Consider the following 22,765-nt stretch of genomic DNA (forward strand, 5'->3'; position numbering starts at 1 on the left):
TATGCATGTAGGGTAATTTTAATACATGTTATGAATGAGATTGTTCATATGCATTGATTTGATCTGATATGCCTAAGTAGTATGCTATCGAAAAATTTGTTTAAGTGCATATACATACATGAAATAGATGTGTGTGTAACATGTATAATACTGCTTGATTGTCCACATGTACTTATGAATCATAAATGAATGCATGTGTATGAAATGATTTCATAAAAGCACATGCACCAGAATAGTGAACTCATGCACATGCATAAATATATTATTGTTTCATGCACATCTTTAAAACTTGTCATAGATATACATCGAAAACATGTGGAAAATTATGCAGAGAGGCATGTAATTGATGATTTTTGTTTATGAATGCATTGATGGTCAATTGGATCATCAGGGGCTGGGTGAGCCTCGAGAACTAGTCGTTCTCTGAATTAGTTATTTTGATGTATTTCAACAAATCAAATGTGAGATTTGTTGTTTTACCACACTGTTCTATGTTGTCATGGGCGGTGGTCCCGTGAAAAGCTTAGCACGCTGATGTGCATGCTTATGTTATTAATTCTGCATGTAAATTTGCAAACGTAAAAGAAATGAATTAATAACCAGATAAAAGAAAATAAAGAACAGTGTAATTCACTTTCTCCTTGATGTCCCTACTTTAGCGTGGGAATCTTGGATATTGCGGTTTAGGGGAAACCGTGAGGATACAAAAACTCCGTGTGCGTTTTGTTGCCCCTGAACCCGATATTGAGGTTCTTCTCCTGGCCACGGTTTTAGAGAGAGTCTGCCACTTTACCCGGGAGTGGTGTGTTAGTCACAGCTGTGAGTTTGTTTTGGTATACCAAGAAAGTGGCGCCAGTGGATGTTGTTTTCCCTAGTGTCCCCGACTTTGGATGCTATTTTCCAAGGTTCCGATGGATGGTGTTGTTTCCTGATATCGGTCGAGGGCTAAGTTTGGAACCCGATAATAAAATGCAAATTGTGTGTGAAGCTACCCCGGGAACCCTACTTGACCTCGGGAATTATACATGTTTGGTGTATCCGCGGGCAATGATGAATTAAAAAGAGGAACTTAAGGATTGTGTGCATTTAATAGGACATGCATATGGAAAGAGGAAAACTTAAATGAAAGATAATAAATGGTTCATGCATTGCACATGAATCATGTATATTCTTGCTCTGCATTAGTTCATGCATGTGTACCTGTTCACTTGGTTGTTTATGTTGATCATTGTATGATGTTGAGCTCTATTGCATTTAACTGCCTTATTGATTAAGTTGTGATCAATGTTACATATTTCGTGTTCCCTCCTGTTAAATGTTTAATTATGCATGAATGGTTAATTGACTTAGTAATTGATTATAATCGTATTCCTCAAAATATTACATGGATCTTATTTATGCTCTTTTTCTTATTTGATTCATTAAGGAAACCTGTACGCAGAATTCTTCGGATTTCTGACCCTCTTATTTTATTGGTTTTTCCCAGGCACAGGTGATCAGTGAAGTCGACTCGCTTCTGAGGGATACGAGGGTCACAATTGTCTCAAACGGCTTCACTTACGGACAGAGTGGCTCTACTGTTATTTTCTTTTAGTTCTTTTGATTTCCTGCAATTTGATATTTCACTTTTGACATGGAACATATTACTCTTATTGATTCATTAATAAAAGAATTCAGTGGATTGGTTAGGATTGATAAATGTAAGTTGCTTTGTGGTGTGTGGTTATCCAACTGAAATTGGAACTGTAGGGACCCCAGGTCTCTGGGAAGTTTTCCGCGACTCTTAGAAAAAAAAATATTCCGCATTTTTCAAAGGTAGGAGTTGGGGTCGTTACATCAAAGGAATTTGAGTGAAACACTGAAGTGAAAATATCACGTGAGTGAGAAAATAAATACTTGAATGAATAAGAGTGAAAAGCAAGAAGTAAATGATTCAAATCGATTGCATTCTTGTTATTTTGTGTGTAAAATGCACTCATATTTATAGTTAAAAAAAATCATACGTTGAGTGTATGAAAGGGTGTCAAAACAGTCCATTTTGAATGATCAAAACGTTTAAAAAATGAAAAGACACGCCTTTTTGAAGTTTCAGGAAAACGACAAAATTAGTCGACTGAAACATCAGTTAGTCGACTAATAGTTAGTTATTAGTAGACTGACAGTTATCGTCGGTCGACTGATCTGTTAATCGAGCCGTTTGAAAATTTAAACTTTTGAAACTTAGTCGACTAGAGAAAAACTAGTCGACTGATAATATCATCAGTAGACTGAAAAACCTTTCAGTCGACTACTGCCAAAATCTTCTAAAAAACAAACATTCTGTCCGGTCGACTGATAAAAGCATTAGCCGACTGCTGCTGAATTTTCAGAAAACACATGTTCTGTTCAGTCGACTGATAAAAGTATTAGTCGACTGCTGCTAATTTTCCAGAAAACAGACATTCTGTCTAGTCGACTGATAAAACGTTCAGTCGACTAATTTGACAAAAATGACTTTTTAGAAAATATGGCGCGAAAGGATTAGTCGACTGGTAAGTCTATTGGTCGACTAATAAACACAAAAATTTAAGAAAAGAGTTTTATAAAAAGATTTTCATGAGGGGTTCTTTTAGAAAAGTTTTTCTAAAGACTTTTAGGTAAAATGCAACCTAAATATGTCTTGTTGAGAAACTCTGTTTTGATGTTACATAATATGATACACTGTCTTATTTGATTTCATATGATATGATAATATGTCTTCTTGAAAAATGTTATATAATGACTGGATATGTTTTGCCATATATCTAACGAGTGATTGATGCAAGGATATCGCACTCAAAAAGGATGGAGACCTCTTGTTCAAGTACAACTATGATGCAATCATACTCCTTGAAGAAAAAGCTTGTTGAGCCATGCACTCCTAAAGACCATCTAAAGATATCGGCTTCCACAAGTTGAAGATTTTTTTCTTTAGAGTCATTTGTAACAGAACCTTCAGAAGGATGCATATTGCATATTACATACTCACTCATAAAAGCTATTTCATAAAAGTATACGATAGTTTCAAAAAGCTCCTTTTTGAAAACAAATAATTGTACCTTTTTACAACCCTTTATGAAAAAGGTATTTTGACATGATTTCAAAATGTAATAATTGTACCTTATATCATATAACAAGACAACATGAAAAGAAATGATTTCAAATATAGGAAAAAGACAAAACATGAAATCGGCTACACAAAGAAAACAAATATAATATTGGTTTTGAAAAGACTCTAGTTACCTTCTTTAAAGAAATGATTTCAAATATAGGAAAAAGACAAAACATGAAACCGACTACACAAAGAAAACAAATATAATATTGGTTTTGAAAAGACTCTAGTTACCTTCTTTAAAGAAAGGATTTCAAAGATAGGAAAAAGACAAAACATGAAATCGGCTACACAAAAAAAACAAAATATAATATTGGTTTTGAAAAGACTCTAGTTACCTTTTTACAAACTCATAGAATGTCGACTTACTTGAAGTCATCATTCTCTTTGTATAGCATTAAATACCTTCTGTAAAGAATCCTTGTTAAATATCCTTCTCAAGAATGTCGACTTACTTGTAGTCTTCATTCTCTCTGTAGACTTTGAAAAACACAACATAAAGAAAACTCTTGACATGACTATGTACAAATAAATATCTCAAAGCATTTATTGTACTTACACTCATTTAAAGTAAAGAAGTACCTATGTACCACAAATCATTAATTAGGATAAAGACAAAACCACATGACAACCTACAATCCAGCGTTCAATGTACTATTGTAAGAAATAGACTTTTTACATAAAATATGTATTACCTAAAATATTACAACGACTAGTGTACCTTATATTTTACTTTTATGGAAAGAAGACTTTCTCGAATTTCTCTAAAGATGTCTTTTTTAAATGACATGACATTTCACATCTCAAAAAGGCTACGATTTCAAAAAAGCCAACGACTATTTTTTTTAAGCTATAAAAACACACTCAAATGAACTATTCAACACAGAAGGGAATGGAATAGACAAGTGAGCTTACAACGGGAAAAATACCTATTCGATATTTGAAAGAGAGCCTAGAAAAAGAAAGAGAAAAAGAAAGAAAAAGAAAGAGAAAAAGTGGAAAGCTCTGAGGAAGAGGGTGTGCCCCTTCTCTATTGAGAGAAGAAGACCTCTGAGGAAGAGGGTGTTGTACTATTTATCCGGTGACTCGGATGTTATAGTGGAAAGCTCAAGTGGTTTGCTTGGGGACTGGATGTAGGTCAGGGTTTTGACCGAACCAGTATAAATCTTGTGTTTATTGTGTTGTGCCTTACTGCTTTATTTTTATTATATCAACTTGCATCGTATTTCACTATTCACCCCCCTCTAGTGGAATTTCATTTGGTATCAGAGCAGGTTTGCTGGTTTCGACATAACAAGTCTTCAAGCACATATGGCATCTACCTCTTATGCTCGTGATATTGAAGGTCAACACGCATCTCGTCCTCCTTTCTTCAACGGCTCCAACTATGCATACTGGAAGTGCAGAATGGCTATATTTCTCAAATTCATAGATTTTGCTGTATAAAAAATTGTTGAGCATCCATACACATCTCCTTCCGCAGACTATAACTTATGGTCTGATGAAAAAAAGAAAATGGCAAACCTAAATGCAAAGGCTATGAATGCCTTATATTGTGCCATCGATCAGAATGAATTCAATAGAATATCTATATGTGAATCTGCATATGATATTTGGCATTCTTCGGAGGTCATTCATGAAGGAACCAACAAAGTGAAAGAAGCCAAAATCTCATCTCTTGTCAGAAAATATGAGTTGTTCAAAATGAACAAAGATGAACCCATCACAGAGATGTTCACCAGATTCACCAACATCACCAACGATCTGAAATCTCTGGGTGTAACCCACTCTCAGACAGAAAAGGTGAAGAAAATCTTGAGATCTCTCACAACTGATTGGGAGAAAAAGACTACTGCTATTGAAGAAGCTCAAGATTTGTCCAAACTTACTCTGGACGATTTAATAGGCAATTTTATGGCCTATGAAGTCCATATGAAGGAAAGAAGGGAAGAAGAACAACCTTTGAAGAAAACTCTAGCCTTCCCAGCACTTTCTGAGGATGATGACTCATAAAAAGAAACTGAGATTGCGCTACTCACCAGAAAATTTCAGCGCTTTATGAGAAGGAACCGGCTTCCAAATAAGCACAAAGAAAGAAAAGACTCAAAAGAAGATTTTATGTGCTACCAGTGTAATAAGCCAGGTCACCTGAGACGTGACTGTCCTCTTCTCAAAAGAAAATCCAAGACTGAGGAACCAAAGAAAAGGTTCTTCAAGAAAAAGGCTCTGCATGCTCAATGGGATGATTCAGAACCATCCACCAGTGAAGAGTCAAATGATGATGAAACAGAAATCGCCAACATGTGCTTCATGGCAGAAAGCTCTGTAAGTGAATCTCTTGATTTCTCCTTTGAAGAACTTCGAAATGCCTTTCAGGAACTTTTTGAAGAATCAAGGAAAACGATTCTCAAAAATAAACATTTGAAATCTGAGAATCTAGAGCTCATTTTGAAAAATGAAAAACTCAGTATTGAAAACTCTGAGTTACAAAAGAAAAATCTTCTTATTACTTCTGAAATCTCTTCTACCAGCTCCAAGACTAAAAATCTGCAAGTAGAAATTTCAGAATTAAAAAGTAAAACTGAGAACCTTATGAAAACGGTTTTCAAGTTTACTAAAGGAAAAGAGAACTTGGATAAACTCCTATCCTCTCAAAAAGTGTCTTTTTACAAGAATGGTATTGGCTACTCTCATTTCAACAAGCCTTCTTGTATGAATCAAAAGACCACATTTGTGAAAAGTTCTTCTGAACCTAAAAAGGAGCATTATAATTTTAACTTCTTGAACTCCTCCAAGGCTGTAGACAAACCCAAATCTAAATGGATATGGGTTCCAAAGTCTAACAAAAAGGGACCCGACTGGGTACCAAAAAGAAATTTTACTTAATGTTTTGCAGGCTCCAAACAAGAAGAACAGATGGATACTAGACAGTGGATGTTCAAAACACATGACTGGACATTCAGACCTCTTTGCTGTTCTTCATAAAAAAGAAGGAGGAACCGTCACCTTTGGAGATAACAACAAAGGTTTGATAATAGGTATTGGTAATATTGGAAATATAGATAAACCTCTTATCAAAGACGTTCTCCTGGTTAAAGGCTTAAAACATAACCTTCTAAGTATTAGTCAAATGTGTGATACATGTTATAATGTTAGCTTTAATCATAATGCTTGTCTTATAGCAGACACCAACGAAAATATTATCTTAAAAGGTATAAGGAAAAATAATATATATGAACTATACCTAGAAAACATCACAAAACATTGCCTCATAGCTAATAATGACTCTCAACATTTATGGCACATGAGAATGGGTCATGTCAATTCTAAGTACATGTCTAAATTAGCTAAAGATAAGTTAGTACGTGGGTTACCCAAAATATCTTTTAAAAAGGATTATTTGTGTGATGCATGTCAATTAGAAAAACTGTCTAAATCATCTTTTAAATCAAAAATTATCATTTCAAGCAAAAGACCTCTAGAGCTTCTCCACCTGAATCTCTTTGGTCCTTCTAGAGTAGCTAGTCATAATCACAATAAATACGTTTTTGTCATTGTAGATGACTACTCAAGATTTACTTGGGTAATATTTTTGAAAAATAAAAGTGATACGTTTTGTCAATTTGAAATTTTATGTAAAAAATTACAAAATGAAAAATCTTGTTCAATTGTTAAAATCCGTAGTGACCATGGAGGAGAATTTGAAAATAAACTTTTTGAAAAATTTTGTAACTTGCATGGTATTTCTCATAACTTTGCCTTTTCTAGAGCTGCACCTCAAAATGGTGTAGTAGAAAGAAAGAATAGAACCCTTCAGGAATCTGCTAGAACTATGCTCCAACACAATAATCTTGCTAAATCTTTTTGGGCAGAAGCTGTTAATACTGCATGCTACATAAAAAATAGAGTTCTCATTAGACCCTTATTAAATAAAACTCCCTATGAACTATTCTATGACAGAACTCCAAGAATAGACTATTTCAAAGTCTTTGGTTGTAAATGCTTTATCCTAAACACAAAAGATAGCCTAGATAAATTTGATGCTAAATCTATTGAAGGCATATTTTTAGGATATTCAAGTCATAGTAAAGCATACAGGGTTTTCAATAAGAGTTCTAAGTCTATTGAAGAATCTATGCATGTTAGTTTCTGTGAATCTATTGATCAATCTGTTCATAAGCAAACTAACGATGATGATGTTGAAAGTACAGATTTATTTTTAGATAACATAGCTAAGTCTAATGAAGATGATCATCAAAGAACATTTGTCGATATCAAAGATCATCCTCAAAAGCATATTTTGGGAGAACTGACAAAGGGGGTTCAGACTAGAGCTCAGTTAGAACGGATTGCAAATATGGCATTCATTTCTCAACTTGAACCAAAGAAGATTGATGAAGCCATCATCGATGAGTTCTGGATGCTAGCCATGACTGAAGAACTGAATCAATTCCAAAGGAATGAAGTTTGCGATCTTGTACCAAGACCAAAGGATCATCCGATCATTGGGACAAGATGGATCTTCAGAAACAAGCTAGATGAAACAGGTAATGTTATAAGAAACAAGGTCAGACTAGTAGCTCAAGGATACAACCAGGAGGAAGGTATTGATTTTGATGAAACATTTGCTCTTGTTGCTAGACTTGAATCTATTAGAATGTTTTTAGCATATGCAAGCTATATGGATTTCAAATTATATCAAATGGATGTTAAAAGTGTTTTTTTAAATGGTTTTATAAATAAAGAAGTTTATGTAAAACAACCTCCAGGATTTGAAAATAAACAATATCCAGATCATGTTTTCAAACTAAAACGTGCTTTATATGGCCTAAAACAAGCACCTCGTGCTTGGTATGACAGACTCAAAACCTTTCTATTAAAAAATGGTTTTTCTGTAGGCAAAGCAGACTCGACATTATTTGTGAAAATAGTGAATAATCATACCCTAATTGTTCAAATATATGTAGACGATATCATCTTTGAATCTACTAACAGCACTCTCTGTGAAGAATTTTCTAAGTCCATGCAGAAGGAATTCAAAATGAGTATGATGGGAGAACTCAACTACTTTCTTGGACTGCATATTAAGCAAACCAAGGATGGAGTTTTCATCAATCAATCTAAGTATGCTAGTGAACTTCTGAAGAGGTTCAACATGAACTCAACTGCTTCAAAACCACTCCTATGAGCACTACTACTGTTTTGGACAAAGATGAAGATGGTAAGTCTGTGGATACAAAGGTATACCGAGGTATGATAGGATCACTACTATATTTAACTGCTAGCCGTCCAGATATTTTGTTCAGTGTTTGCTTGTATGCTAGGTTTCAGTCAAATCCAAAAGAATCACATCTTAAAGCTGTAAAAAGAATAATGAGATATTTAAAAGACACAATTGATTTTGGATTATTCTATTCAAAATCCTCTACATTTGATTTAATCTCATACAACGATGTTGACTTTGCTGGAAGTAAATCTGACAGAAAAAGCACAAGTGGAACATGTCATATGCTAGGGAACTCACTTGTATCATGGTTCAGTAAGAAACAAAACTGTGTATCCTTATCAACTACTGAAGCCGAATACATTGCTGCTAGCCTAGCCTGTACACAAGTTATCTGGATGAAACAAACCTTAAAAGATTTTGGTTTAAATTTTGAAAATACAACTATTTTCTGTGATAATACTAGTGCTATAAACTTATCTAAGAATCATATTTTACACTCACGAACTAAGCACATTCAAATAAGACACCATTTCTTAAGAGAACAAGTCTTAAACAACATAATTAAACTCGAATTCATACCCACTAATCAATAGTTAGCAGACATTTTCACTAAACCATTGAAACATGAAGACTTTACACGAATTAGAAGAGAACTAGGAATATGCAAACTAAGTGACTTATAAATTAATCACACTTATTATAATACTTCTTATAAGTTTTTGTTAAAATCTTATTTTAAAAGTTTTGTTTTCTTCTTATCGATTTTTGTTAGTCAAAATAGGTTTCCATATTCACGTATACTCTAAACTCTTTTAAGACACATTCTTTATGTCTTTCAACTTGTCATCTTTCAAGTACACATCCATAATGACTCCTTGTCCTATCTCCTTTCACTCATATCCATAAGAACTAATTATATTAAAAGCTATCATGACTTTGTTCACATCACTCATCTCATAACTCTTTTATTATTTTTGTCCTTTTGTGAAAACTTCTCTTACGATAAGTTGATTCACCTTCAACATGATAACATATTATTTTATGAGAAATCTCGCTTTTCAAATTTTAGTCAAAATCGAATGATTATTTTTTTTTTGTTCTTTTTACCTTCTTCTAAAGATCTAGTTGCTATGTTTTTACGTATAAATTTTACTATATCATTTGATATATCATATATTACGTACACTCTATTTTTATCATGTCTTCCTTTCCTCTTATCGAGACACTTCACTAAAACATTAATGCCTTTCATGAAAAATTCAAATGATTATCCTCTCGTACCACCTTTTAAGTTATTATATCTCACGTAAATTTTTACTATATCATCTATTATATCATAGCCTAAGAACAATCTATTATCATCTCTTCATGCTTTACATTTTTTACAAAAAGTATTGTAAAATTCTCTTTTCAAAAACTTGTACTTCACTCATTAGTATGTTTTGTATCACCTTTTATCTCTCTCTCTCTCTCTCTCTCTACATTATACGAAGTTCCTTTTCATTCGTGACCATGACTCTCTCATATATTTTATCTCTCTCCAATCGAGACTCATTAAAACCTTGTCCTTCACTCCACTTTATGTCATACATCTCCTATCCAACTTCAAGTGATTGGTGTCCTTTATGACCACTCTCATTTCTTTTACATATCTGTATCACCCTCCTTTATATCTATTCACACTCCTTTCACGTATATCAAAATATACACTTCTTAAATAAGAAATTATTGCATTTCCTCATACTCTCATGTTTGTCCTATTCCAAACTCCCTCTTCACGATTTTGGAATGCTTTCACATAAAGTAAATTCTTGAAAAAGTTGTTTGTTCTTATTAGGCCATTATTCACTCTCTATCTATTCTTCATGAAAACCTTTAAAAACTCTTGAATCATTCTTTCTCTTACGTTTAATATGACACTCAATACTCAATTCATGACTCTTCTCACTATCCAACAAGATTGCCCATAGTAAATTTGTTACATATATAGAAAAATTATTTCAAAACTATGTCCTTCTTAATATCTATACTAATATGATACACTTTCTTCCAAAATTGATTTGATTTGTCATTCACAAGTCTCTTATTTTACAACTCACGCATTTTCTCTTTCCACTAAAATCTAAAAATCATTCACTTCCAATGTCATTCATTTCTTATCACCATTATTCTTCTCCTTCTATTTATTAGATTGATTCATATCTCATTCCCACGATTTTCTCTATTCTCTTACAAACCCTTACTCCTTCCAAGATCTTCTCTCTTGCTTATTCTTTCTAAGCTCTTGCCATGGCTTCCTCCTCCAACACTGCTATCACTACCGCCGACCTAAGGTATCCTGATTTATTTCACTTCTACAACTCCCTTTGTTCTCGACCAATTCATGTAGGTAAATTGGTTAACTACGACGACTTTGTATTATTTGACCTAGAAAGATCTCTCCCCGAACTCAAACACTTACTAGGATCTTCATCCCAAGCTGCTTACTATCCCGAACTCGTCCGACTCTTCTACACAAATTTTTCTTCTAATCATGAACAAACTACCATCACTACCAAAGTACGTGGATGCCTGATGTTCTTTCATGACAGGGGGAGCATATTTTTTAATATGTTGAGAAACTCTGTTTTGATGTTACATAATATGATACACTGTCTTATTTGATTTCATATGATATGATAATATGTCTTCTTGAAAAATGTTATATAATGACTGGATATGTTTTGCCATATATCTAATGAGTATTTGATGCAAGGATATCTCACTCAAAAAGGATGGAGACCTCTTGTTCAAGTACAAGTATGATGCAATCATACTCCTTGAAGAAAAAGCTTGTTGAGCCATGCACTCCTGAAGACCATCTAAAGAGATCAGCTTCCACAAGTTGAAGATTTTTTTCTTTAGAGTCATTTGTAACAGAACCTTCAGAAGGATGCATATTGCATATTACATACTCACTCATAAAAGCTATTTCATAAAAGTATACAAAAAGCTCCTTTTTGAAAACAAATAATTGTACCTTCTTACAACCCTTTATGAAAAAGGTATTTTAACATGATTTCAAAATGTAATAATTGTACCTTATATCATATAACAAGACAACATAAAAAGAAATGATTTCAAATATAGGAAAAAGACAAAACATGAAATCGGCTACACAAAGAAAACAAATATAATATTGGTTTTGAAAAGACTCTAGTTACCTTCTTTAAAGAAATGATTTCAAATATAGGAAAAAGACAAAACATGAAACCGGCTACACAAAGAAAACAAATATAATATTGGTTTTGAAAAGACTCTAGTTACCTTCTTTAAAGAAAGGATTTCAAAGATAGGAAAAAGACAAAACATGAAATCGGCTATACAAAAAAAACAAATATAATATTGGTTTTGAAAAGACTCTAGTTACCTTTTTACAAACTCATAGAATGTCTACTTACTTGAAGTCATCATTCTCTTTGTATAACATTAAATACCTTCTGTAAAGAATCCTTGTTAAATATCCTTCTCAAGAATGTCGACTTACTTGTAGTCTTCATTCTCTCTGTAGACTTTGAAAAACACAACATAAAGAAAACTCTTGACATGACTATGTACAAATAAATATCTCAAAGCATTTATTGTACTTACACTCATTTAAAGTAAAGAAGTACCTATATACCACAAATCATTAATTAGGATAAAGACAAAACCACATGACAACCTACAATCCAACGTTCAATGTACTATTGTAAGAAATAGACTTTTTACATAAAATATGTATTACCTAAAATATTACAACGACTAGTGTACCTTATATTTTACTTTTATGGAAAGAAGACTTTCTCAAATTTCTCTAAAGATGTCTTTTTTAAATGACATGACATTTCACATCTCAAAAAGGCTACGATTTCAAAAAAGCCAACGACTATTTTTTTTAAGCTATAAAAACACACTCAAATGAACTATTCAACACAGAAGGGAATGGAATAGACAAGTGAGCTTACAACGAGAAAAATACCTATTCGATATTTGAAAGAGAGCCTAGAAAAAGAAAGAGAAAAGAAAGAGAAAAAGTCAAAAACAACTCATTGACAAAGAGTATCTTCTGAGTGACAAACAGAACATTCTGAGAATCCTTCATTCGTGCATTCATATCATTCTGAAGGTTCTATAGGAGGTATTGTAACTTTCTGTTATTCACTATATTCCTTCTTTATTGAAAGAAGTAGACCTCTGAGAAAGAGGGTGTTGCCCTTCTCTGTTGAGAGAAGAAGACCTCTGTGTAAGAGGGTGTTGTCCTTCTCTGTTGAGAGAAGAAGACCTCTGTGGAAGAGGGTGTGCCCCTTCTCTGTTGAGAGAATAAGACCTCTGGGGAAGAGGGTGTTGTACTATTTATCCGGTGACTCGGATGTTATAGTGGAAAGCTCAAGTGGTTTGCTTGCGGACTGGATGTAGGTCAGGGTTTTGACCGAACCAGTATAAATCTTGTGTTTATTGTGTTGTGCCTTACTACTTTATTTTTATTATATCAACTTGCATCGTATTTCACTATTCACCCCCCCTCTAGTAGAATTTCAACTCTAAGTAAGGCTCTTACAAGAATCTAAGACTTTTTAATGAATTAAACATTTGCACACTAGTCTTCAAAGATTCTTCATCGAATTCTTCAATTTCTTCATAGTCTTAGCTGAAATACAGTTGATTCCACTTGCTCATCATCAAAACCTTGTACTTGAAGTATCATGTATGGCTTCATTGTCGTAACACCTTCCCTTCTTGTTTTAATCTAAGCACCTGGGTTCTCAGATTAGCACACTTCTCTGTGTACCTCGTTCCCATTCAGGGTAAGGGTTAAACCTGAATTGTTTCTGCAAAAGGTCATCTGTTTTAAAAGCCATCTAGTCTTAGCAATGAGACGCCCAAGACCAATCCCTTTTCAAGCTTCAGGGAACCCTCTTTCTTCCTTTTGAAAACCCCTCTCGGATTTATTGTGCAAAATTTAAAGGTCCCATCATGGCTTCTTTATTTGAGGATTTCGTTTACCGTCCCCCTTCAGGTTAAGGGTTAAGCCTGAACCTCATTTTTCCACGAGGTATCATTCCTTTCAGGTTAAGAGTTAAGCCTGAATCTCATTCTTCCTTGAGGTATTTTTTTGTCCCATTGTAAACACCCCAAATTTTCCTCAATCATTCTCAAACAACCCTCCTCGTGCAGTACGAACTCTGTCAGGTCATTGTAGGAGACAAACCCCAAGTGAGTTTCAGAAAATCACCATTTTACCCACTTTCATTAGGAAATTACCATTTTACCCCTAGGCCATCCCGGACCCTAGTCAGTCAGAGTCAACCAAGCTCGTTGGTCAGTTCAAAACAGTTAGAATATCAGTCATCTCAAGCTCATCCGAGCTCACAATGAACAAACCATTTTCATTTCTGACAATTCCTGCCAAAATGGGATCATTTCTAGAGAAATGAGCGCATTTCTTGCTCAAATGCAAGCCAATTGTCTCTAAGTCAGTCAGTCATAGTCAGTCATACTCCCTAGAGTCTAACTTGAGCTCACCAGGAGTTCGAGTGCTCCCGTTTCAGTTCAAACCCATTTCTAAGTGTCCAGGAGCCCATTTTAGTCCATTTCAGCTCTTTCAGCTGAAATTGAGCAGAGTTCAGCTAGTGTTTGAGCATTGATTTTAGTTCATCTCAGTATTAGTGACCTTTGTTTCAGCTCAAACCCAGTTCAAGATCGTAATTCACTTCATTTTAGTGATCATTCTGCACCATTTCTCTAAAAATGACAGCTTTTCTTGAAAATTCAGTCGGAAAGGTCAGTTGAGTTATTGTCAGTTCATTTGAGTTCTGAAACTCTAGAACCCAGCTCAATCTAGCTCATCTCAGTTCAATCCAGCTTGAACCCCAATTTTCAGTGTCACTCTGACCCAGTAGAGTCCCGAAAACCATTTCTTGAGCTATTTTGCAAATTTTATCAATTTTAATGCATTTTAAACAGGTACAACTGCCAATCGGGGTTTAAAATCCAAATTTCTCCATTCAAGGTTAGCATTTTGCATGTCATTTCATGTCATTTCTCATCATTTCATATCATTTCTCAGCATTTCATAACATTTCATCACATTTCATTTCATTTTCGAAGTCCAGAACTCCAGTTTTATAAATTTCAATCCAGATCGAGTTTTAAAAGCTTTCAGAAATCAATTTCAAACCCCAGGTTTCCTTTTTACCCCTAGGAGTCTAAATTTGGAAATATTTTCTCAAGAAAAATAATCTGGATTTATTTCAAACTCAAAATTTTGAATTCTACACTGGATTTGCTTCGCAACGAGGTATTGAACTTCAAAATCCGAGCTCGTTTAAAAAACTGCCAAAAATAGCTCGTTTCGTCTGAAAATAAATTTGGAAGTATTTTCTCGAGAAAAACAATCTAGATTTCTTTCAAAATTAAAATTTTAAATTGGATTTGCTTCGCAACGATGTATTAAACTTCAAAATCCGAGCTCGTTTCAAAAACTGCCAAAAATAGCTCGTTTCGTCTGAAAATAAATTTGGAAGTATTTTCTTGAGAAAAACAATCTGGATTTCTTTCAAAATTAAAATTTTAAATTCTATACTGGATTTGCTTCACAATGGGGTATTGAACTTCAAAATCTGAGCTCGTTTCAAAAACTGTCAAAAATAGCTCGTTTCGTCTAGAAATTTTCTGAAAAAACTATTTTACCCCTCTAATCGTCAAAATGAATTTCAAAAGTGGAATTTGGACCCGCTCTGAGATGGCCCACTCATTTACATTTCTGTTTTATAAAAAAAAATATTCTTTTATTCCTTTCAATTTTCTTTTTATTTGTTCATTTTTTGTTTTATTTATTTATTTTGCGTTTTAGAGAGGTGGGACCCACAAGGTGGTCGCCCAAGCCTTTAGTCCCACTTTCCATTTTTTTCCTCATTTTTCTTTCCCTTTTTCTTTTTCCCTCATTTTCTTTCTTTCCTTTCTTTTTCCCTTTTCTTTCTTTTTCTTCTTTTTCTTCTTCCTCTTCTTTCCTTTTTCCTTCTTTCCTTCCTCCCTTCCTTCCTCCCTTCTATTCCCTCTTGTCCAGCCACTCACGTACATCACCTCTCCTCCTTCTTCCCTCTCTTTTCTCTCATTTCTTCCCTCTTTCTTCCTTTTCCTTTCTTCCTTCACTTTCCTTTTCCCTTCTTCCCTTTCTTTCCTTCTTTTCTTCCCTTCCTTTCTTCCCCAATTAGCCAACCATTACATGCCAACCAATGGTACGTAAATCCCTCTCTACCTTAAAGCCTCTTCACTTACCTATTCCCATCATGGACGTATGCCACAACCCTTTCTCTCTCTCCCTCCTCATCAAGGTTATCTCTCCATGAAAACTTAGGAAAATCATTATTTTCCTAAGTTTTCAACCAAAAAGGGTCATACGACTGGGCATTTTTGGCATCTCCAGCCCATTGTCGCCCTTTGGTTTTCTCTTGCCTCTTCCTTTTGCTGCTACAACACCAATACCTTCATCATCCTCTCTTTGTAGCAGCTGCAGCCACCACGCAAGACCACTTCCAGTCGGTGATCACTTCCTTCAGCCGGTGCAACAACCTTTGCTCCAGCACCACCACTTCCAGCCGATCTGTCCACGTTGAAGCAGCCTCCTTGCATGGAATCATCAGCAAAGTCCCAACCACTTATTGCAGCTCTCTCAACCCCAACAAGAGCTCACAGCTGCAACCTTCCTTGATTCTTTCAAGCACCCATACGGTTGAGGCTCTTTCTTTTCAAACCTTTTCCCTCTTTCAGCCATTTGCAGCCCTCACACGGTTGCAAAACCTCTAGCAGTTTTAACTTCAAAGCCTTCAATACTCTCCATTGGTGTGGCAAGAGATCAAGGTAAGATTTGTTTTGCTTCATTAGGTACATGCCAATTTTTGCTAAAATCATGTAACATGTGTTCTTGTTGTCCATTAAAGTGAATCATTTGCATGTTATTTTCATGAAAGTAATGTACAACCAGTCCAAACATTTTGCATATACATTCAACTGTTTCATTGTCAACATTGTATGTAACATGTGCTTCTTTTCTTTTTGGATGCTCTTCACCCTCCCATACAACATGATATTTATGCGTATTCCCATATTGCATACATCCTTCTATGTTGCAATTCATGACTTGTATAACCTTCTTCTTAATCCACTCAAATACAGTTAGTGTATCTAGATCTGCAGATCACACTAATATTTTCATGCTCAAAGTTATAGGACGTGTGTTGAAGCATTTCATATCTTATTCAAGCTCATTCTGTCTAAGACCGTCTACAAATAATTCATATTATTCCATAAAGCGAAACATTGTTAAACACGAATACAAAGTTTTTTTTCAGTGTGGCATGCATAGATTCAGCTCTTTGTGTGTTTATTATACATGCACAAAAGTATTGTCTTTCATATGCCAATGCCCACTTCTCTTTGTCTTCATATAAATATTGTAACCACACACAGTCATTAAGGTCGTACATCTGAATCATTTGCTCCCAATTAGATATAAAGGTGACTTAGTTTATGCTCTCAAGTACACACTTTCTAAACTTTTTATCAAACCCTGACTTCTGATTAAAAATGTATTCTATGTTGTTTGCTGCATTTTGAAAGATATGCCACAAACATAGGCGATGATGTGCATATGACTATACATGAGACACTGCAGTTGTAATTGCATGATCACTATATGTAAGTACAGCTATAGAGTGCTTTTCATTCATTTCCTGTGTAAATACTATGAACAACCACTCAAAGATTTCCTTGGTCTAGTCATACAAAAAAATACCGCTTAATATGTAACTCCGTGGGTGAGGGTTCACTGCGACAAACTGCACAAATGACCATTGTTCTGTATTTATCTTTATTGTCGTATAAAAAACAACCACATCATTGAAGCATTCGTAATCTACTCTTGACTTTGAATCTGCCCAAAACATATTTACAACATATCCATATTCATCCAATTGCATTACACTAAATAAACTAGGGACATTGTTTGATTTTTTCTGTAGGTAATCAACCAAAGAACATATTCTTCCATTCTTCATGTTGTCTGACCTCTTCCTTCTCAAGTGGTTTCTTAGATCTATTGGTGTCAATGATACAATCTTGTGACCACCATCTATGTGCGTGCACAAATTATATGTCTTTCTTGATACAATGCCGGTGCTATCAGCTATTTCAACAATTACAACATGCGCTTTAGTTACTTTATGATGTGACCTTAAAATATGAGTCATAAATGAAATGACTAATTCATGATTATGATCATTGATTAAAGTACGAACTACATATTTATCATTCGAAAGTCTTCTTAACACTATTCTCGCTGGACAACCACATTTTCAATTTGGCTTGCTCCATGTTGGATTTTCACTTGACTTCTTCCAACCTTTCTTAGAACAAACATATGCCTTTCTCATCACGACACCCTCTGCATTTTTTGCCCAAGAATACCTTCTAACACTGAAGCCAAGTTTTAAGGCATAATCATTATAAAATTTGTATGCAGCTTCCTCATTATTAAACTGCATTCCCTCTATAAGAACATAGTCAAGTGTATTATCATGTAGACTTAAGGTGCTTGCACCTTTGTCAAGTGCACTGTCATGATCATCTACCTCATTATCAAATTGTATTTCGTCTGCTGGAATATTCAAGTCAAGAGTGAATCCAATGCCTACACCCTTCTTATCATGTGCATCATTAGTGCACATATTCACTTCTTCAGGTGCGTCTATAGTACGAATTTGCGTCACATTGCACATACTGAGTGAATAGACGATACCAGATGGAGTAGAGGCCTTTGCTCGCATCTATAACCAAGCATTCTTGTCAACAGATCCCACCACCTTACAAATATCTTCAAGTTTCCAACCATCGAAACGATGAAATCTACCTGCAATAACAAAACAACGCCTTAATGACACTCACGATGACATACATTCTTCAACAATAGCATGATGACATAAAAAGGTACTCACCACGCTTTAATGACACTTGTTGGAATGTTTGTGCACCATTGCTTTTTTCCATGCTGCCTACCAATACGAAGAAGAAGATAAGACTGTAAAAAGAGATGGCCGACAAATCCTCCTATAACGCCTACCAATGATTAAACCAGTCGTTCGATTTATAGTTATCTCCACGAGGTAGGAACGAACCTGAAAAAGTTTTCTATCTAACACAAGACATGAACGAAAAAGCGACCATCCGTTGTAACATAAGCTAAAAACAAAGGCGGAACATGCAAATCTATATACAGGGAGCGGGATGACATTTTTGTCCAATGCATATCTATCTTACGGGATAACATTTTCATCAAAAGCATATCTACCTTTTTTATATGTTATTTTATTATAAAGTCATCATGGGCAATATTGACATATGAATTATTGCGGGTCCCAAGATATTCCTCTGTACACACCATAACACACGAATATGAGGAGAACACACAACACCCTCCCTTTTGGGTCTCATTGAGAGCCAATTTTGAAAAGGAGGTCAGAGGGGAGATGGGGATTCAATAAATCCCCCCATCTGCAATGCTGTTTGAAACATTGAAAACCTTGGATTTTAGAGGGGGGAATGAAGATGGCATCCCATCTTCCCATTACAATTACGTCCTCAGAAGGGTGGAATCAACAACTCCACCCTCATCGATCTCCACTCTAAGGTTGCAAATGGGTTGGATTCAAGAAGAAACATTTGCAAATTTTGGTTGTCAGGAATCCGAACTGATCAGACTCTCCCATGTATTTTGGGATCCGAAATCCCTACACTTTGCATTCCTAATGCACTCCAGTCACCTCTCTCATATTTACCCCAAACACTACTTTGGACAAGACATTACATGTTCTATATACTATATTAATTTAATATTTTGATGGTGTTTTTATAAATAAATATAGTTTATATATTAAAATATCAATAATATAATTTTTATATATTTATACAAGTCATACTGTTCAAGTATCATGACATGCTTTCGTTTATATTTTAACATATTAATGATATTTTTTTTTATATTTACACAAAGAAACCGCCCCCAAAATAAGAGACGCTGGCTCTGCCTGGGGCGCAGATCAGGTCATGCTGAACATGAGCGTTTTTGCTCATGCGGACATCGTGGCCGTCTGTTTGCATTTTGGATGAATGCCACGTAGTTTTGTTGACTTTTGAACTTTTTAAAATACAAATCGGACGGCCATGATGTCAGCATGAGAAAAAACTTTCATGTTCAGCATGACCTGATCCGCTTCACTCTGCCTACCATATTTAAGATCATTGCTTAAAATATTTAGTGTCAGCGTCACATGCAAGTTGACGTGTTTTCATCATCCTTTGAAAATTTTAAGTGAAAGTAGTGATTTTAAAAGGTTAAACAAGAGCTTTAAAAACATAAAATCATATTCAATGCATGCTAACGACACCTAAAGAGAGGAAACATAGAATAGGTCATCAGGTACCCAGACCCATACTATGACGGGGTCGTTGGGGCTTGGACTTCACGTGAAAGCTGAATTCACTCAAGCGTCAACCATGACGATTCATTAGGCCAGTCTTTTGGAATCTTGAAATAATAAAAAAAAGAAAAAAAATCAAGCATAGTTATGATTAAATGGAGCCAACCCTGAAGAAGGCGTTTGATTAGCAGAGCCAGTCCTACACAAGGTTGTCTCGTGTTTGAGATGCTACCCCACGTAGGAAGCAAGGCGGCTCCGGTTATCTGATAGGGGCGACTTGGGAATGTTACCAAATTGACAGGACATCACAGGTTCGAAACTCGCAGGTCCCTTACCGCAAGGCCAAAGTAGGGTGTACTCCCCTGTGGACAGAGGAGACCTAAAGGTTTTTACCAACCAATGGCCTGCCAATGTACGGGTAGCGATGTATTTTTTTATCGGACTATCAAAAGAGAGAAAAAAAATGTTGAACACCTGAGGTCTGATTGCGTTTTGGACAAACACCCTCTAAACTACATGTAGGTAGGCTTGGCTCTCGGTGTTAGTGTGAAATACGTGGACTTAGCTTGAGTCTAATAAGAATCAGACCAATTGGGTTAGTTCCCTTGTCACAAATCTTTGCGAGTAAAATTTTGTGCTAAGCTAAAACAATTGTTTTTTGTCAAAAAAAAAAGGTTCAGAAATACAAAAAACTAGAGGCTATATGTAAATTACAAAATATTAAGGTTCTTAAAAAAAAGGTTAGAGAGTTTTTTTTTTTTTTATAATAAGAAAAAACAACCTTCTTCATTGAGTATATTGGCATACAATTCTTAGCTCTCCCTTGCCCTACTAGGGAGGACATGTATCATTTTTTTTTATAGGCAAGCCGGGGTTAGGCAGACCCCTACCAGTTATACAACTATACCATTGGGTTTTGAACCAGCAACGTCAAGCGGATCCCCGTTGGTAGGAGGACATGCATCATTGACCTTGTAGTAAAAGACACTCATCTTTGAGTTTCGAATTCGTGGCGTTCCAGTGACTTGATTATTGTGGGTGTTCATGATTGGCCCTACTAGATGAGCTAAGCCCCTGTGAGCCTGTTACAAAAAATAATATATCATAAAGCATAATATTTTAAAATACTTTTCAACATTGTATCAGCATTGAAACTATCGCGACCAATTGTCTAACCCTCCATAAAAAAAGATGCAACATGACTGTATGCCCAACAACAAGCATGTGATTCCATTTCTATATTACTTTACTCAAATACAGGAAATTACACAATATGGCTATTGAAGCTACCGCTTGATTACATCCATAGTTAGCAAAACTTTGTTTAAAACAAGTTCTTTTCAATAAAACCTTCAAAATGAAAAACAAAAACTGAAACGCTGTTTTTCTTTTTAATCGGCAAAAACCATTTTCTTTCGAAAGAAGTGTTAAGAACACAAAAACTTACATTTAAACAAAATATTAAAAAAAACTCAGTTATGGATCCAACTGGATCGGATCTTGAATTTAGATCATAATGATTATTGAATATGAATCTCATCGTTCTTGTACGCTAACTTGCTTTTCATAGAAAAATCTCATATATAAGCTTGTTTTTCTGGACCCTGTTTTATAAAATTAAAATAGAATTAAACCTATACGCATTGGTTATGGATTATGTCGCTTGTTTTCTTTTATGTGAAAGCTTTCAAATAAGGTATTCAGTATTTAGTGTTCTTTTTCCGTTTCACGTATCACTAACTATGTCACACCCATCTTGAGCGTGGTCTACGAGAACTGGGGTTTCCATTGGCTTAGCTCGAAAGAAAAGAAGAAAAAGAAAAACGCTAGTGCATGTGTACCAGATCGCTTACAAAAAAAGGTAAAAAGCACGACTGATCGTGAGCAACTGACTGATTCTCATAAAGATTGTGAACCACTGAAACACTAATCAATAGCCAATACTCATCCATATCTATCGTATATAAGATGGATGGTTGACCCGAAACTTGTTCCACGCGATCTCGCAGGATCTTGGAATTGGAACGCTCAATGAGTCGATAGACTCCAACTCCCAGAGAGGCACGTTGGGTAAGGCGGCCGCCTGGCTCTGAACCACCCGAAAAGCCCAAAAAAGCAACCCCCATCACCCCTTCACCTAAAACCGGTGGTCTCCTTTTTTCCCCTGCTTTGGATTCTCGATTTCTCGTTGCGGAGGCCAGAGGGACCTCACCTCCCCACCTTCCTAGAACGCCCGCCAAGTCCCACTAAACAAACCAAGAAAACCAACATCATATAAGCCTCCAAAGTCGATAATAAAAGCCGTGGGAAAGCGGTAAAAATAGGATAAAAGACCGAAGAGTAGTATTTTTATCATATTCTTGCCTCCCCACAAAATCCCACCCTTCCTTTTCTTCCTTGCTTCTTGTTTTCACCACCAAGCAGTAATGGGGACTAGTGCTTCTAAGAACTCAGAGAGCGGGCATGGTGGTGGGGAGAGTCTGGACCAGGCCGGTGGGCAGCTCTATGTTTCTCTCAAGATGGAGAATTACAAGCCCAATGGGGACCTCGTCCCTCATGTCTATGGCTCGGTTCCTCTTGTTGGTTATTGGGATTCTTCTAAAGCGGTGAGTAACTCATCGTGGGTAGCCTTTAGTTTGATTGATTAGTGTTAGTATTGAAGCGTTTTTGAGCTTCAAGATTCTTACATGCAAAAAAGGAAAGGGAAGATTGGAGTATGTTGATATGTTGAATGCAATAATGATGCTTGATTTAATATGGGTGTTTTAGCTTGCCATGGAAAGGGAATCGACGTCTACGTGGGAGTTGAGTTTTGTGGTTTCTCCTAATCATGGTGAGGGAATTAATTTGACTGAATTTCGACGGTTTGGATATGGTTGGCTGAGTAGGGTTTAGTTGAATTGATGCGGGTTA

At 35.4% G+C, this 22,765-nt stretch overlaps 1 protein-coding gene across 1 annotated transcript in view; it reads left to right on the plus strand.

Moving 5' to 3' along the window:
- The first annotated feature begins 21,863 nt into the window (after positions 1 to 21,863).
- LOC149821051 (6-phosphofructo-2-kinase/fructose-2,6-bisphosphatase-like) overlaps positions 21,864 to 22,765 on the plus strand; it is a 227,871-nt gene continuing 226,969 nt past the window's right edge. Inside the window, exons 1-2 of the mRNA XM_089982049.1 lie at positions 21,864 to 22,458; positions 22,622 to 22,685. Coding sequence (XP_089838175.1) covers positions 22,279 to 22,458; positions 22,622 to 22,685 — 244 coding nt within the window. The 5' untranslated portion in view covers positions 21,864 to 22,278. The remainder of the gene's footprint in view (positions 22,459 to 22,621; positions 22,686 to 22,765) is intronic.

Source organism: Nuphar pumila, chromosome 12, assembly GCF_984573655.1.
Source record: "Nuphar pumila chromosome 12, dmNupPumi1.hap1.1, whole genome shotgun sequence".
NCBI classification, from domain to species: domain Eukaryota; kingdom Viridiplantae; phylum Streptophyta; class Magnoliopsida; order Nymphaeales; family Nymphaeaceae; genus Nuphar; species Nuphar pumila.